The sequence below is a fragment of the Hemicordylus capensis genome, chromosome 3 (genome assembly GCF_027244095.1).
Source record: "Hemicordylus capensis ecotype Gifberg chromosome 3, rHemCap1.1.pri, whole genome shotgun sequence".
Classification (NCBI taxonomy): domain Eukaryota; kingdom Metazoa; phylum Chordata; class Lepidosauria; order Squamata; family Cordylidae; genus Hemicordylus; species Hemicordylus capensis.
Genome location: NC_069659.1, coordinates 117,081,665 through 117,097,190, shown reverse-complemented (window position 1 = coordinate 117,097,190; position 15,526 = coordinate 117,081,665). Strand labels below are relative to the sequence as shown.

Here is a 15,526-nt window from a genome sequence, read left to right as displayed (position 1 = left end):
GGAATCTTTAGCATGTGAGCACTGAGGGGGTCCCTCTTTGCGGGGGATCATATTTATACAGGGATTGTGGGTCGGAGTGGCAATTCCTCCCATTCCACCTTCCCTATTGATATGGTAGTGGTAACAGCAGCAGAAGCTCTTCCTTCACCCTCACTCTGAAGGTGAGAAGAGGACTTGCTGCTGCTGCTGCTGCTGTTGTAAAGGGGAAGATGGAGAGAGAGAGAAGCCATTGTCAACAAGCCTCTTGGCATGGGTTCCACCCCTCCCATTTGGTGCATGGGCTTTCCTCCCAGAGGTGAGGGGCAGAAAGGGACATCTGGCAACTTGCAAAAGGACCACTAGCTGGCACTGTGTTTGGGCTGGTATCTCCAGTATTGGCAAAGAAGAGGGGCCTCTCTCTCTGGGACCCAATGGCAGAGTGAAAAGCTGCAGTGGACAGGCTCAGGCTGCATGCAGCCCAACCCCTACATTCTCTTTACTAGTGCACCAAAATAAGGCTTTCCCACTAGAGGGCCTTCAGGGTAAAAGAGGCTTCACCTCTCATTAGTTGCAGTGTGAAATCCAGCCTAATTGGATCTTCTGGAGTCCATTATCCACCCCCCGCCCCTTTATAGGGCGTTTATTGAAGTTTAAGTTTAAAAAAACGGAAAAGGTTACATCTCTGAGAGTATACATGATTACACACAGAAGCTTATCCATCGTAAACAAAACTCCTCTATATGCAAGATACAAATGGTAATTGTATATATTAATATATATGTGTGTGTATATAATTATAGAACAGGAAATGTTAACATAGGACTCAGTCTTACCATCAGTAAAATTACGAATCTAACAGTTAAACAAAGTACAGAGGGGAGAGCCGAAATGAGCAACAACAAAAAGGAACAAGGCAGGAACATATACATGAGTATTAAGGTTAAATCAGGCAGAGCAAAACTTCCACTACAGGAGTCTCATCCAGTACCTACAAACTCAAAGATATTAATAAACATATTATTAATTAATATATCAATAAAAGCTTATGATTAGCCAGGAGAGAAAATAGAAAGAAAAATTAAAACTCTGCAAAAAGTAGAACCTTCATGAATGCAACTCACTGAAATCCATGACTTCAGTAAATATGGTTTCCCTACATAAATATTATCCTTCTTTTAATCAAAAAGCCTGTATAAAAATTGTTCAGAAGCTTTCTCAAAATAAAGTTCTAAATGCACAGGTCTCTTTCTGGTCTTTCCCATCCCAGTTCTTCTGATTAGCACGTAATTCCAAACAAAAGAAAAAAACAACTAAATGATACCAGTTATATCCCTACTAGATGGATACAATCTAACATCCATGGAAAAACTAGGAAGATTATTTTTAAAAACCCTTTCCAGATCCATACCCACTGATATAAGAACAGTGGACAGCTTCTCCTAAAAGGAACTGTAAATTCAATAGGCCTATGATGTCAGATAAAAAAGTATGCGGGCGGGGGGGGGGTGGGATTCCTAGATTGGATTTCAGTGTTATGTTATATAAACAAAAAACAAAAAATGAAGAGACCATTAGTTATTACCTGACTTGTAAAAGCTATTAGTTCTATACAGATATCTAAAAGCCATGAGTTCTAGATAGGAACTCCAAAGTAATAGTATAAAAATAATAAATAATATTATTTTTATAATAATATGAAAATATATTTTTAATATCTCCATCAAAGTACTTAGAAGGGTCCCTCAAAGCAGAGCAAAAATCTGCCAAAATGTAACTCTCAACACTGAATCATGCAACAAATCTTCACGTATATCTATTGTCACTTCATATTTGGCTCTCCTCCCTAGGTGACACTACTCCACAAAAAAGTCTATGACAATGTAATAATGCAAAGAAAACATTTCAGCTCTCAACAATGCAAAGTAATAATGCAAAGAAAACATTTCAAAACATTTCAACTGTAAAGATCTCATTAAAACCAAAAGGTCAAAATAAGTCTGGAGTCCAGTGTATAAAGGGGGTTGGGAAAATAATTTTGAACCTCTCTTCTAACTCCCCGAAGTATCTAAATATTAGAATGGTAAAGAAAAGATTGCTCATAGAGAGAGAAGATGCCGACTTCATCCAAAGCCAGGTGTGCAAAAAGAAAACACAGAAGGTGAAAGATAGTTAATAGAAAGGGGCAGGATGACTAATAAAATAAAGTAACTAGCTGGGGACTCTCTCATCATTTTAAAGACCAACTAAGATTTTCTTGACCACAATCTTATACAATGCCAACAAATCCTATTTCCAATTTTACCATTATATATATAGGCTATTAGTTTAAAGATTTCCCTCTACACAAACAGGGAATGTAAAAACAATTCTTCAATGAGCAGATACTAATTCCAAATTCAAAACAACGTTGAAACAGCAGTCATGATATATATGAGTGTTTGCATGTAAAAATGTTTAAACTAGTTTCCCTAACCTCTATTATATTTTTGGAGAAAACACCACAGGGAATACGATAAGAAAGAATTTTTAAAAATCCTTATCGTTTCAACCTGGTTACTTCAATACTTTTTTATATATACATTTTTATCTTAAAGTGAATCTAAGGAAATCAGGGATCTCATTATATATATTTTTAAAAGAAAAGAAAAGAAAAAGGGAGGAAAAAACATATTATTTGTTTCTAAGGTATTTCTTATGCTGCATCGAAAACAAAACAGTAGAGTGAAACCCAAAAGTCAATTAGGGGTTAAATTGAAAAATTTTGAGAGCATTCTTGGCCTAGAGATAAGGTATTCTGCCAAAGACATAATATGCCGGAACGTGCTCCATGCAAAAGCTTACATATGGGAAAATGTGAAAAGTCTTGAGTCTCCCTTTTCATTCCAATTTATTCTGTCCACTTTCTGATGCTGAATTTCAAAAACGTGCATTGTGGAATCATGATTCTCAGAGTCCAAAATAGAATAAAGAATATCCCCTCCTTGTAAAAAAAGGATCTCAAAAGGATTCTGAAGAGTGAAACACAAAACAGTAAGTTTTATTACCAGCCATAAAATATCTTGTCAATGCAGAGATAGGAGTCCATTATTTCTGAAGAGATATACTGGCCACCTTCAGATGGACCTGTGGAATCACAGGTCCAATGAACCCATGGTTCTGCTCCCCCCTCCCCCCACTCTTCTGTTCAAATTTGGACATTCAGGGGAGCTCCCTCTTTACAGTCTCATTGACTGCAGAGAGAAGGGGGAACTGGCTGCCTGGGCTTCCTTCTTGACTGAAGAACACACCTGGCAACCAATATCAGCCAGAGTGAGGGAGGAGCTTCCTCCCTCAACACCAGTTGCAAAGCAACCAGATTGCAGTGCCAGCATTTGGATGTAACACTGGCACTGCACAACTGGAGGTCCAGGTGGCAGACCTCACTACAAACCAAAGGCACAAATCTTTGTCTGGAGAGGGAAACTGTGTCTCCATTTTCTTGATGAAACCATGGTTGTGCGCATTTGGATGTACAGTTACGGAAACCAGAGGTCCCATCACCTCTGGTTTCATGTTAAATGAGAATGTGGCCACAGAGTGACAGCCTCATATTCATCCCACACCTATAATAATTAATGCCTATGTGTGCTGGTGTGAATTGATTAAATCACAGTACTAAATGTGATCGCGTCAAGGTTTTTCCCTGCACGGTGTTTTAATCAATGAGCACATATGATTCCACACAGCAGTAACCTATTATTTACTTACTTACTTACTTAAAATATTTATATCCCACCCCTCCAGTACACTACTATTTGGGCAGCTCGCAACATTAATAAAACAGATACAGTGCAAACATGAGACTAATAAAATCAAACAAGTTAAGTTAAAAAACTTTAAAGCCCAGGTTAAAACAACTATAAGATTATGTTTTTTTAAAAAAGTTTCAAATTAAAAGTTATTTTAAAAGCTAAAATGCACACACACATATGTATGTGTGTGTGTGTGTGTGTATGTATGTGTGTGTGTATATATATATATATATATATATATATATATATATATATATATATATATATCTACCGCCCTGAGCCTTTTGGAAGGGCGGTATAAAAGTTTTAATAATAAATAAATTTATTTATATATATATATATATATATATATATATATGAATGAAACGTGTGGACTGAAAACTACAGCACCCTGCATCTGTGTCAATGTAAAATGTATTATTAGAACATCTCCAAGTTAAAATAGAGGACAGATGGAGCAAAGATAAGTCAATGAAAACACGGATGAGCTGAAGGCTAGCTCTAAGTCCAATGCAGTCCAACGCACTGCTTTGGACCTCCAACTATTTTGGTCTACAGCTCTCTACATCTCCAAGCTACAGGGGCTAATAGTCAGGGATGTTGGGAATTGTACTCCAGCATCTGCACAAGGGCTGAGGTTGTGCAGACTTGCTCTAGGTCCCTTCCGCAACTTTGTCTACTAGACTACAACATTGCCTTGTATCAGTCTTTAATCTATCAAGCCGCTTGTAAAAATTTAAAAACTTGTTGACATTCAGGGCAGTTCATGCTAATCTTGAATGTAGCGTTCCATTTTCCAGAGGTCTGGTTTTGATGTAACAACAACAAAAACAACAATAATAATAAACTTTATTTGTTAGCCACCCATAACAAATTGTTCTCTGGTTGGCTCACAACACAGCATTAAAACATCAAATAAAAACACACAACATATTAAATCACAACAGACTAAATGGGGGGGGGATACAAAATACAATACAAAACAATTTAAAACTTTTTAAAATTCAGCTTTTAAAATCAAATTTAAAAATCAAAATGTAAAAGGCCTGAGTGAACAAAGAGGTCTTTAGCTGGAGTCTAAAAGAACAATGTGATGAAGCCAGGCAAACCTCACTGGGGAGGCTATGGGTGCAACAACTGAAAGGTCCCTCTCCCTACTAGCCACCTGCTTCACCTCATTTGGTAGGGGCGCAATGAGCAGGGCCTGGTAGACCAGTTCTCTGACGTGGGCAGATGTGCAAAGTCTGGAACGGAGGGCTGTTCTACCCATCAACTCCAGTTGGTAGACCAGCTTTCCATTATTCCAGGGAGCAGGGAGAGCTGATCTACCAAATTGGTTCAGTAGATAGACCAGCCCTCTGCTCCAGACAGTGTGTCTGTCCATCTTGGAGGTTCTTGGTTCTCGAAGGTAGACCAGTCCTCCAAGGCAGGCAGATGTGCTAAGTCCAGAGCAGAAGGCTGGTCAGGGGAAGGCTGCTTCTCAGTTCTCAGAGATAGGCCAGTCCTCTGAGGCAGTTAATAGCTGCCACAGCAGTGATTCCCTGTTTAAGTACAGCGTGCTGATCTATCTATCTATCTAGCTATCTATCAATCATCTATTTCTCCTAGGCATACCCATCGCTAATCCCTTGTGTGGCAGCTCTCGTGAGAGTTCACAAGCAGCTGCCAGACTAGCGACGGGTGCAGAGAGAGAAAATGGTGGCCGCCAACAGGCTGGCAGGAGGGAAAGTGCCCACCACCCGGCTGGCCGGCAGGGAGGGACAGTGCCTGCCACCAGGCTGGCCAGGAAGGAGAGCACCCGCCACTGGGCCGGTGGGCAGGGAAGGAGAACGCCTGCTGCAGGGCAGGGAGGGAAAGCACCCACTGCTGGGCTGGCGGGCGGGGAGGGAAAGTGCTCACTGGTGGGTGGAGAAGGAGAGTGCCCACCACTGGGCCGGCCGGTGGGGAAAGACAGTGCCCGCCCCTGGGCTGGCCGGCGGGGAAAGAGAGTGTCCGCCCCCAAGCCGGCTGGTGGAAAAGAGGCTGGGAGGAGGAGGCCGGAGGTGGAGGAGGGCCAGCCTGGCCCTGGCCTAGCCACTGGAGGAGGAGGCGGTGGGCCAACCTGGACCTCCCGCCCACCTGCCGGGAGGAGGGGGTGGGAGGAGGTGGGAGGCCATCTTTCCCGCTGGCCCGCAAGCCATAAAGCATGGTGGGGGAGGAGGAAGCGGGCTGGCTAGCTAGCCCATCAGAAAGCATGGGGGTGTGTGAGAAGTGAGCGGTTGGGGGAGAAGCCAGCCAGAAAGTCGGGCATGCTGGTGTGGGCGAGGGGAAAACAGTGGCAGTGGCTGGGCCAGCCAGAGGCACAGATGCTCTACACCCAGTCCAGCTAGTTTAACATATTTGTATACTGTCCAAAATGCAAATCTCTCTCCCTTATCCCAAAATAATAGGGGACTACTAGACAATGACACAGTCTCTAAATTACCCGAACAAACTGCTATTGAGGAAAGTGGTAGAAACACCCAGATAATCCTCACATCTGAACTCAACTGCTTCTGATCACTGTAGGAGGGTTCAGGGACTTGCACTCTAGAAGGCAAGCCAAGAAACCAGGGAAGCTAACCAGTCTTAAAGAACAAGTGACCCTGTCCCATCAGACTGTATAAACTGACACTGATAAGAAACAACCTTCTGCATAAGGCCATCTGGCAGTCAAATAATCAATTTGGCTGCATTTTGAGCCTGCTGAGCAGACACTGGGGTGGCTCCCTCACACTTGCACCTGGCCTTGACTTCAAAATGGGAGAAGCTAACCAGAAAAGCAGCAGTCAAAGCCTAGATCCTCATAATATGTAATGTTATGATAGCAAGTAACATCAGATGAACCTATCATTTTGGTTTGGAAAATGTTGCTCTTGCTCTTGGTACTGTGTTATTATTTCAAAATGAAGAGCCATGGTGGTTACTACTTCAATTTAGGAGCCTTTTCGATGAAACAGCACCCATCTGCAAAAAAGGCATAACTTATAGCTTGGATCCGCAGCACTGTGTCATTAGTTCCACAAACCCCAGGGAGATTTTGACATGTGTTTCTCCATCAACAAACACTCATGCTGTATGGGAAACCTCTTTTGAAATGAAGGAGTTTCGTTAACAGCTTGTGATATGGCATGGGGGCCTCCTGTTCAAAGGGGAAATGTTACATTTTATGCAGGGAATGGCCATGGACTTGCACCTCTGGTCGTTCTTTGGATCCTGGTCTATCTATGTAGCCGGCTGGGAGCTGTTGGGAGCACCTATATGACTACCAGCTCCCATGCTGACATGACTTCCAGCTGGTCTGGTTGCAGCCCAACCCAGGAATGTCATTGAGTCACAAGCTGACCTAGAAGTGAAGAGGAGAGTGGCAAGGCTTAGTGGAGGGGAGGAATATGAGGCAGCACTCATAGGGGAACAAGTCAGGGAGAGAGATAGATGGTATCCAGTCAATTGGGATTGGTTGCTGGCTTAATTCTGGCTCCAGTGAGTATGGCCAGAAGGAGATGCAGCCAATCCCCTGCCCTCAGTGAAGGAGGATAGAGAAAAATAACATTCATTCCCATGATTAACTGCAGAGAGGACTGCCCCTTTCTTCCTTTTAGTCCCCAAACTCCAAGTGCACAGAGGGAAGAAACCAGACAGCTATTGGAATGGAGGAAGGCACAATGGGTGCACCTGTGTCAGTTTTTGAACCAATAAAAGGTATTTATCTCTGGCACCCAGCCTTGGATTCTGGGAGTCATCTTTGGAGCCATGAATCCTCTAGGTCAGGGCTGCACAATTTTGGCCTTCCCAATGTTTTGGACATCAATCTCCATTATTCCCAAACAAAGTGGCCAATAGGGATGATGGCTGAAATTGTACAGCCCTGTTCTAGACTGACCTGTCAACTGTACCCCATCACAAATTAAAAGAACCCATTAAAACCAGCCTTTTTTTCACTTGGTTTCCATATGACTGCTGTTTCATACAAATGGTTCCCAAGAGGAAAACGAGGGGAAGTCTCCATGCACGAACTTTAATACCAAAATGGAGGGGGGGGGAGTCTGAATCAGTCCCATGGTGTCCATGATTAAAGGAAAACATAACACTTCATCGGCTTTTCAGTCATCAATATTAGTTTCACAGAACAAACCTATGATGTTTACCCAGAAGTAAGTCCCATTATTATATACCGTGAGGCTTACTTTCAGGTAAGTGTCCATAGGACTGAAGCCTCAGAGTCTGAATGCACTGTGACATTTAATCCAAACAAAAGATTTATTGACCTATGTGCCTGACATTTCCATAGGACTACAGAGTGAACATTTTTTTGAGGCAACAATGGAACGATTCACGTCTTGCCTACAGTGAATACCCCGACGACTCCTTGGATTTGGATCCATCTATGTTGGACTCTATTTGGAAACCAGATTTATTCTTTGCCAATGAAAAAGGTGCAAACTTCCATGATGTTACCACAGACAACAAGCTTCTGAGGATTTCCAAAAATGGGAAGGTGTTGTATAGTATCAGGTAAATATATGTGTGTTGTTGCGTATGTCCTTAAAAAAAATGTGTCTACGATCACAGAACATAATTTAAATATTCTCTGTTTGTTCCTCTTATATTATAATGAGGTTTCTTAAAAACAGCAGGGTGGGAGGAAAAAAATCTGCCAGCATCACCTGGCAAAGCTTGTGCTCTTTTAAAATTAGAAAAACAAGTAGTACAAGGAAACCAACCAGACTTGCTGAAAACATAAAAGGATCCTCTAACTCCACACTGATCTGCTCATGTAACTGCTATCAACAACAAGCGGAACCTCGCTTTTAATTAAAAGAGAGAGAGAGAGAGAGAGAGAGAGATGTAAACCAAAGAGGAAATGTGATTTTAAAATGCCAGAGGAAAAACAGAAGGTCAGCACCAAAAACTGAGCCAAAAAAGAAAGAATAGAAGGTTGGTACAGGAAAATATGTGCTTATTGCAAAATCCCAACACATTTCAAGCTATGCTCTTCATCAGGGGAAAAGAATTAAGAAATAGTATTCCAAAAGATACCTCTTGCCTTAGCAAGAGCATATATATGAAGAACATATAACTCAAAACATGTTGAGAGTCTGCAGCAAATGCAAATTTTTATGCCCTTTCTTTTACAATGCCAGAGAAGCATCTTAAATTGAGGCTTGATGGCTTAGGGCCAAATTAGATGTGATGTTACACATGTCACTCAGCATGTGTTCACATGACCCTGAACAGGGTCAAAGGAGCAGCCAGCCAGAGTAGGAGAGCTGTGTGTACTCCTGATCCACTCAGGAGTACACTCAAAAAGCAAGGTAGGAGGAGGGGAAAGTGATGAGGTGGGAGGTGGGGACGGACTGGGCAGGGTGGGCATGCCCTCCTCCAATTCTGTTGCAAGCATTTTTCTGAGAGTGGACGCAAAGCTGTCCTCCCCAGCTCCCGCCTCCCACACCATCACTCTCAACTCCCACTTTGCTTTTTGGATTTACATGGCTGTAGATTTGGGTTGGTTTGTTTCACTTTAAAATATTGGTTGACTGGAGAAGTCTGACCAGGACTTTGACATGGATGCAGGAAAGGTTACCGCTTGTCCTTTGTGCTCCCCCCACCAAAAGAAAATACCCCCAGAAGCCGCTACAGGCCACCAGAGTACTGCAACTGCACTCTCAGGGGTCCATAGCAGCTTTGGGTGGGTGGATAATTTTCAATGGTAACATGGTGTGGAGGGAAAGGGTTAAATGCTCCCCACATTTGCATCACAGTCCTAATCTTGACAAGGCCCTTGTGCAACTAATGTGATGTTTTTAAAAACCCAGACTGGATCATGCCATGTTTAACATTACATCTAGTTTGGTCCTCTATATGATTACTCAGAAGAGCCTAGATATCTCCAATACATAGGTTTCCTTGCTTGTGAAATCTGTTTATTTATGCATTTTTAAAAATGCAAAGCATAGTGGTGTTATGTTGCACTGAAGTGGCTCTAGTCAGGTTAGTATATGCTATCACAGCACACTTTAATGAGATCTGATTAAGCAGGACAGATGAAGAGAATCGGAGTGATAAAGAGACTTAAAATAGCAATGCAGAAGCCTACATTGTATAAAATGATCTACACAGCATACATTTCATATGCTAGTTAGCATGCTTCATTGGGTTATTAATGGCTTCATATTTGCAATGAGCCATGAAGATGGAACGGCCACTCACTGTTAACGGAGAAAATTAATCATAATTCCTGGAGTCCTTGCTTTCTTGCATCAGTTGGCTCTATTTCCCGCCCTTTCAACGAGCTACTTGATTGTTTGATGTGCTGTTTGCAGCTACAATCTGTGATTGCACCAAATTCGTCTCAAGAGCAGTAAGGATTCTTAAGCTTTCATTGACACCAAGTTGCTGATTTTTGATGTAAACATCAATGAATAAACAAACATTTATTCACATTTATATGCCACATTTCTTTGAAGGAACTGGAGATAAGATACCTTCATTACTCCCTATTATCCTCAGAACAATCTTGTGAGGTGGGTTAGGTTGAGAGACAGTGACTGGCCAAATACCATCCTGTTGGCATCATTCATGTCTGAGCAGGAATTTGAACATTGGGTCTCCTGAGGGCTGTGCAGCCTTCATGGACACATTCCTGGACACAAAAAAGGCTTTTGTGGGGAGGGGAGAGAAGTGAAAATAGATTTCCTCTCCCTGCACACTGTGTTGCGAGGCAAATCATGTGCACAGTTAGATTCTTGTGAGAACTAAACTCTTATTCCTCCCTCATAATAACCCTGTGGGGCGTGTCAGCTGCTGACTGTGGTATTCTCTTCTCGGCGCACCTCAACAGCACAAGAGAAATAAGAGAGTACAGAAAGAGGATACTGGAGCAGAGGGCCATCATATAATATAAGCAAGCTGTCACTTTACAAGTTCCATTTAACAACATCACCCGTTTAATCTCAAGAAAAACGTAATGCCCCTGTTTGCTCGGGTGACATCAGACACATCTTTCTGGAGGCAACAATGCAGCTGAGTGTTATTTGGAACACAGATGGATAGTTTTCTTGACATTTGTCCATGCTGCAAAAGTAATATTTCAGGCTGTCATATCAGATTTGTAAAATTCGGAAGCTTGAATGAAAATTAATCTGAAATAGAGTAAGCATAAACCATATTTTGTGCTGAATCAAAAGTGTATAATCTCCCAGTCGTGTTCTCTTAAGGAGAAATGTATCCTGAATGGATATTTGCAACATGAGACCTTATAGGTTCTGGCATCTATGGCTCTTATGATTTTTTTTTAATTTTATTTAACCCTAACCCTTCCCAGCCTGTTTCTGGAGCAGCAGCATCACACACCCATGCCACGGGTGTAACAGTTCCTTATGCACACAAGAGGTCCTGTGTGTGAATAGAAGTCATTGAAGTACCACAATTTCCCTGATGATTTGAATGTCAGGACCAGTGGCTCCATGCATGCAGGCCTACTGGTCTACTGACACCTCTCTCTTTCTCCCTCCCTCCCTCTCTCATATCTATATCTATACCACCTGATATAGAAATCTCCAGGTGGTTGTACAGGTTAAAACATAACAAAAACAAAAACAACATAAAACAGTTAAAATTCATAAAACAGGTAGAAATCTTGATGAATAAAAACATATAAGAACATAAGAACAGTCCTGCTGGATCAGGGCCAATGATTGTCTAGTCCAGCATCCGGTTTCACACAGTGGCCCACCAGATGCTGCTGGAAGCCAAAGGCAGGAGCTGAGGGCATGCCCTCTCTTCTGCTGTTCCTCTACTGTGACTAGTATTCAGAGGCATCCTGCCTCTGAGGTTGGAGGTGGCCTATAGCCCGCCGACTAGAAGCCATTGATAGACCTCTCCTCCATGAAGTTATCTAAACCCTTCTTAAAGCCATCCAGGTTGTTGGCTGTCACCACATCTTGTGGCAGAGAATTCCACAAGTTGATTATGCATTGTGTGAAAAAGTACTTCCGTTTGTTGGTTCTAGATTTCTTGGCAATCAATTTCATGGGATGACTCCTGGTTCTAGTGTTATGTGAGAGGGAGAGGAATTTCTCTCTATCCACTTTCTCCACACCATGCATGATTTTATAAACCTCTATCATGTCTTCCTGCAGTCACCTTTTTTCTAAACAAAAATGCCCCAGGTGCCTCAAAAGGAAGATGCACCTAAAGAAGGCCCCTGAGCATCTTGGTTGCCTTCTTGTGAACATTTTCCAGTTCTACAATGTCCATATGTATGTATGTATGTATGTATGTATGTATGTATTTTATAACACTTCTATACCACCCCAAACTCACGTCTCTGGGCAGTTTACAACAAGCAAACAAAAAGTTAAAACATTAGTTAAAATAAATGACAACAAAAAACTTAAAACAGTAGTTAAAACAAAATAAATGACATAGTAAAAGTTAACACATTACAACAATTTAAATTTTTTAAACAACATTTTAAAATGATGATAAAACTGTTAAAACAACATTTAATTAAAAGCCGGGGTGAATAGGTGCGTCTTTAAAGACTTTTAAAAAGTTGTCAGAGATGGGGAGGAGCTTATTTCAGCAGGGAGCACGTTCCAAAGCTCTGGGGCAGCAGCAGAGAAGGCCCTTTCAAACGAGCCAATGGCAACTGCAGATGGACCTCTCCTGATTATCTCAATGGGCAGTGGGGTTCATAATGAAGAAGACAGTATGGTGTCCAGAATTGTATGCAGTACTCCAAGTGTGGCCTCACCATAGTTTTGTATAAGGGCATTATGATATTAGCAGTTTTATTTTCAACCCCCTTCCTAATGATCCCTAGCATGGAATTGACCTTTTTCACAGCTGCCACACATTGAGTCGACACTTTCAACAAGCTGTCCACAATGACCCCAAGATCCCTCTTCTGGTCAGTCATTGACAGCTCAGATCCCATCAACATATAATTGAAGTTGGGGTTTTTGTCCCAATATGCAACACTTTACACTTGCCAACACTGATCCACATTTGTCATTTTGTTGCCCACTCACTCAGTTTGGAGAGATCTTTTTGGAGCTCCTCACAATCTGATTTGGATTTCAGTACCCTAGTTTGGTGTTATCTTCAAATTTGGCCACCTTGCTGCTTACCCCAACTTCTAGATCATTTATGAATAAATTTAAAAGCACTGGTCACAGTACAGATCCCTGGGGGACCCCACTTTTTACTTCCCTCCATTGTGAAAACTCTCAATTTATCCCTACCCTCTGTTTCCTGTCCATCAACCAATTACCAGTCAACACATGTACTTTCCCCCTTATCCCCTTATTCCATGACTGTTAAGTTTTTTCAAGAGTCTTTGATGAAGAACTTTGTCAAAAGCTTTTTGGAAGTCCAAGTATACTATGTCAACTGCCGCCCAGAGACGCAAGTTTTGGTGGGGTATTAAATAAATAAATGAATGAATGAATGAATGAATGAATGAATGGATCACCTTTATCCAGACACATGTTGACACTCTCAAAGAACTCCAAAAGGTTCGTGAGGCAAGATTTACCTTTGCAGAAGCCATGTAGGTTCATCCCCAGCAGGGCCTATTCTTCTATGTGCTTTACAATTTTATCCTTGAGAATGCTTTCCATCAATTTGCCTGGAACAGACGTTAAGCTAACCGGCCTATAATTTCCTGGATCGCCCCTGGATCCCTTTTTGAAAATCAGTGTTACATTGACTACTTTCCAGTCCTGCGTTAGAGAGCCTGGTTGTAGGGGTAAGTTATATATATTTTTACCAGGAGTTTGGCAATTTCACATTTGAGTTCTTTAAGGACTCTTGGGTGGATGCCGTCTGGCCCTGGCAATTTGCTTGTTTTTAATTTTTCCAGACAGTTTAGAACATTCTCTCTTGTCACCTCTCCTGATTTACTCTTTCGGTTTTCTTTTCACCAGACTCCTAGAGAAGTTTCCTTTTCTGAAATATTAAAATTTAAATTTCACTTAAGAGCCTGGGAAACAGGTGCATCTTCAGGGTCCTCCCTTTGCATCCCTTTGCAAGTTGGGGGGCTCTCTCTTTCCCCCATGCACAAGCCATTTGGTGGAAGGTGCAGGGGAAAGAGAAAGCCACCCAGCTAGTGAAGAGATGAGACAAAACCCAGGCCACTGTTCCATGCTAAAAGTGCCTCTCAAACCATAGCCGCAGACTAGTGATAGCTTGACCAGAAGGTAAGGGCCAAGCCCCTTGGTGCTGCCATTGGCATAATGGACTGAGCCAGCTGGGTCTGGTTCCTTCCTTCACCCTTCACCTCCTTCCTTCACCCTTACATGCCACCTTCCCCTTTTCCTGGCTGCTTTCCCTCTGGGCACACCAGAGACACATTTTTAAGCTACTAGAAGTCCATGGCTGCAGTGCTTTTAGAGGGAAGGAAAGCATTTAGGGGCTGCACAGAGCCAAGGAGCAGCAGCCAGGTGAGGCAATGCATGTGGGCAGTGGGGCTGGGATGCCTCCACTCACCAGCCTGTCATGCAGGTGCCACCTGAGTCTGTTGCCTCACTTCACCTCATTAGTGAGCCGCCTCTGGGTACTAGGTCTTCTTCACTAATTTAAATTAGTGATGGGGATGAAGCTCAAACTGCGGGAGTCCAGAATATAACCTTCTTCAATTTGAAAAGCTCATGCCCATTGCAAACTGGGCCTCATCACCTTCAAACTCATGTGCCATCAAACTCAGGCCTAGCCCAGGAATCTGCATTAGAAGGACACTTGGTCAGATTTCAGACTCTTAAGATCTCGGGATAAGGTAGTATCATTTTATTTCCAAGAAAACATTATGCTACATAAACTGAGGTGATGATAATGGACACTATCCACCAGAGAGGTCTCCTTTCTAAGTCCTATTGAAATGAATGCTCTTGTTCCAATGAGTTTCGAGGAGACCCTATGTCAGTACACACTGGTAGAGAATCTGGCTGTTAGCGTTTAATCTCCCTATACTTCAGTGCTCCAGAAAATATTCCTTAGATCTGCAATTCTGTACGCTGGTCTGGTTGGGTGTGTGTGTCTGTGTGCTTCAATTTGATGGTTTTAATATTATTTTATAATCTACTGTTAGGATTTAAGAGGATTTGAACTTCCCTAGTAACATTGCCTTATCATGGGGGAGATTAAGAAAGTAAGAGGGCAGAGGTCATTATCATGACTAAAAGTCATCCTTTGCTATCCGCAAACAGCCAAGTATATTGCATGCTTTCCTCCTTCCTGTCATATAATGATATTGGTTATGCCCTGATGACATTGACAGGTTGCCTTATTTTTTAACAAGGCAACTCCAGAACCTGCCTTCCCAGGGGAACTTTTTTTTAAAAGCTCAACACACACACACACACACACACACACACACACACACACACAGAGATTCAATTATCCTCAGGCAAAATTGTATGAAATTCCTTGTTCTTTGGAATGCCTTTTTTTTTTAAATGTAAAGCTTTCCACTAAGGCTTGAGCCTCCCAGAATACTGAAGGTAGTCTTGAAGAATATGACCATATAGGAAATACTAATTGATAGTGAATGCCTCAGCAGAGTTAGAGCACTTCTGCTGCATAGCATAGGAATGGTTTACACATGTGTGTATATCATTTCCTTTCTGTCCCCTTGATTATTGTCCACCTGACCACAACAGCAAATGTTACTGGCATGTGTGGATGGACCATCACAGATCAAACACCATATCAAAAACTTCCATACGATCCCAGAC

The 15,526-nt window shown here is 42.1% G+C and overlaps 1 protein-coding gene across 9 annotated transcripts in view; it reads left to right on the top strand.

The window, feature by feature from the left end:
• The window catches only part of GLRA2 (glycine receptor alpha 2), a 203,201-nt gene that overhangs the window by 53,952 nt on the left and 133,723 nt on the right, over positions 1–15,526 (top strand). For all 9 annotated transcript variants that reach the window (XM_053311481.1, XM_053311488.1, XM_053311480.1 and 6 more), the window contains one exon: positions 8,080–8,303. In XM_053311481.1, coding sequence (XP_053167456.1) covers positions 8,080–8,303 — 224 coding nt within the window. The remainder of the gene's footprint in view (positions 1–8,079; positions 8,304–15,526) is intronic.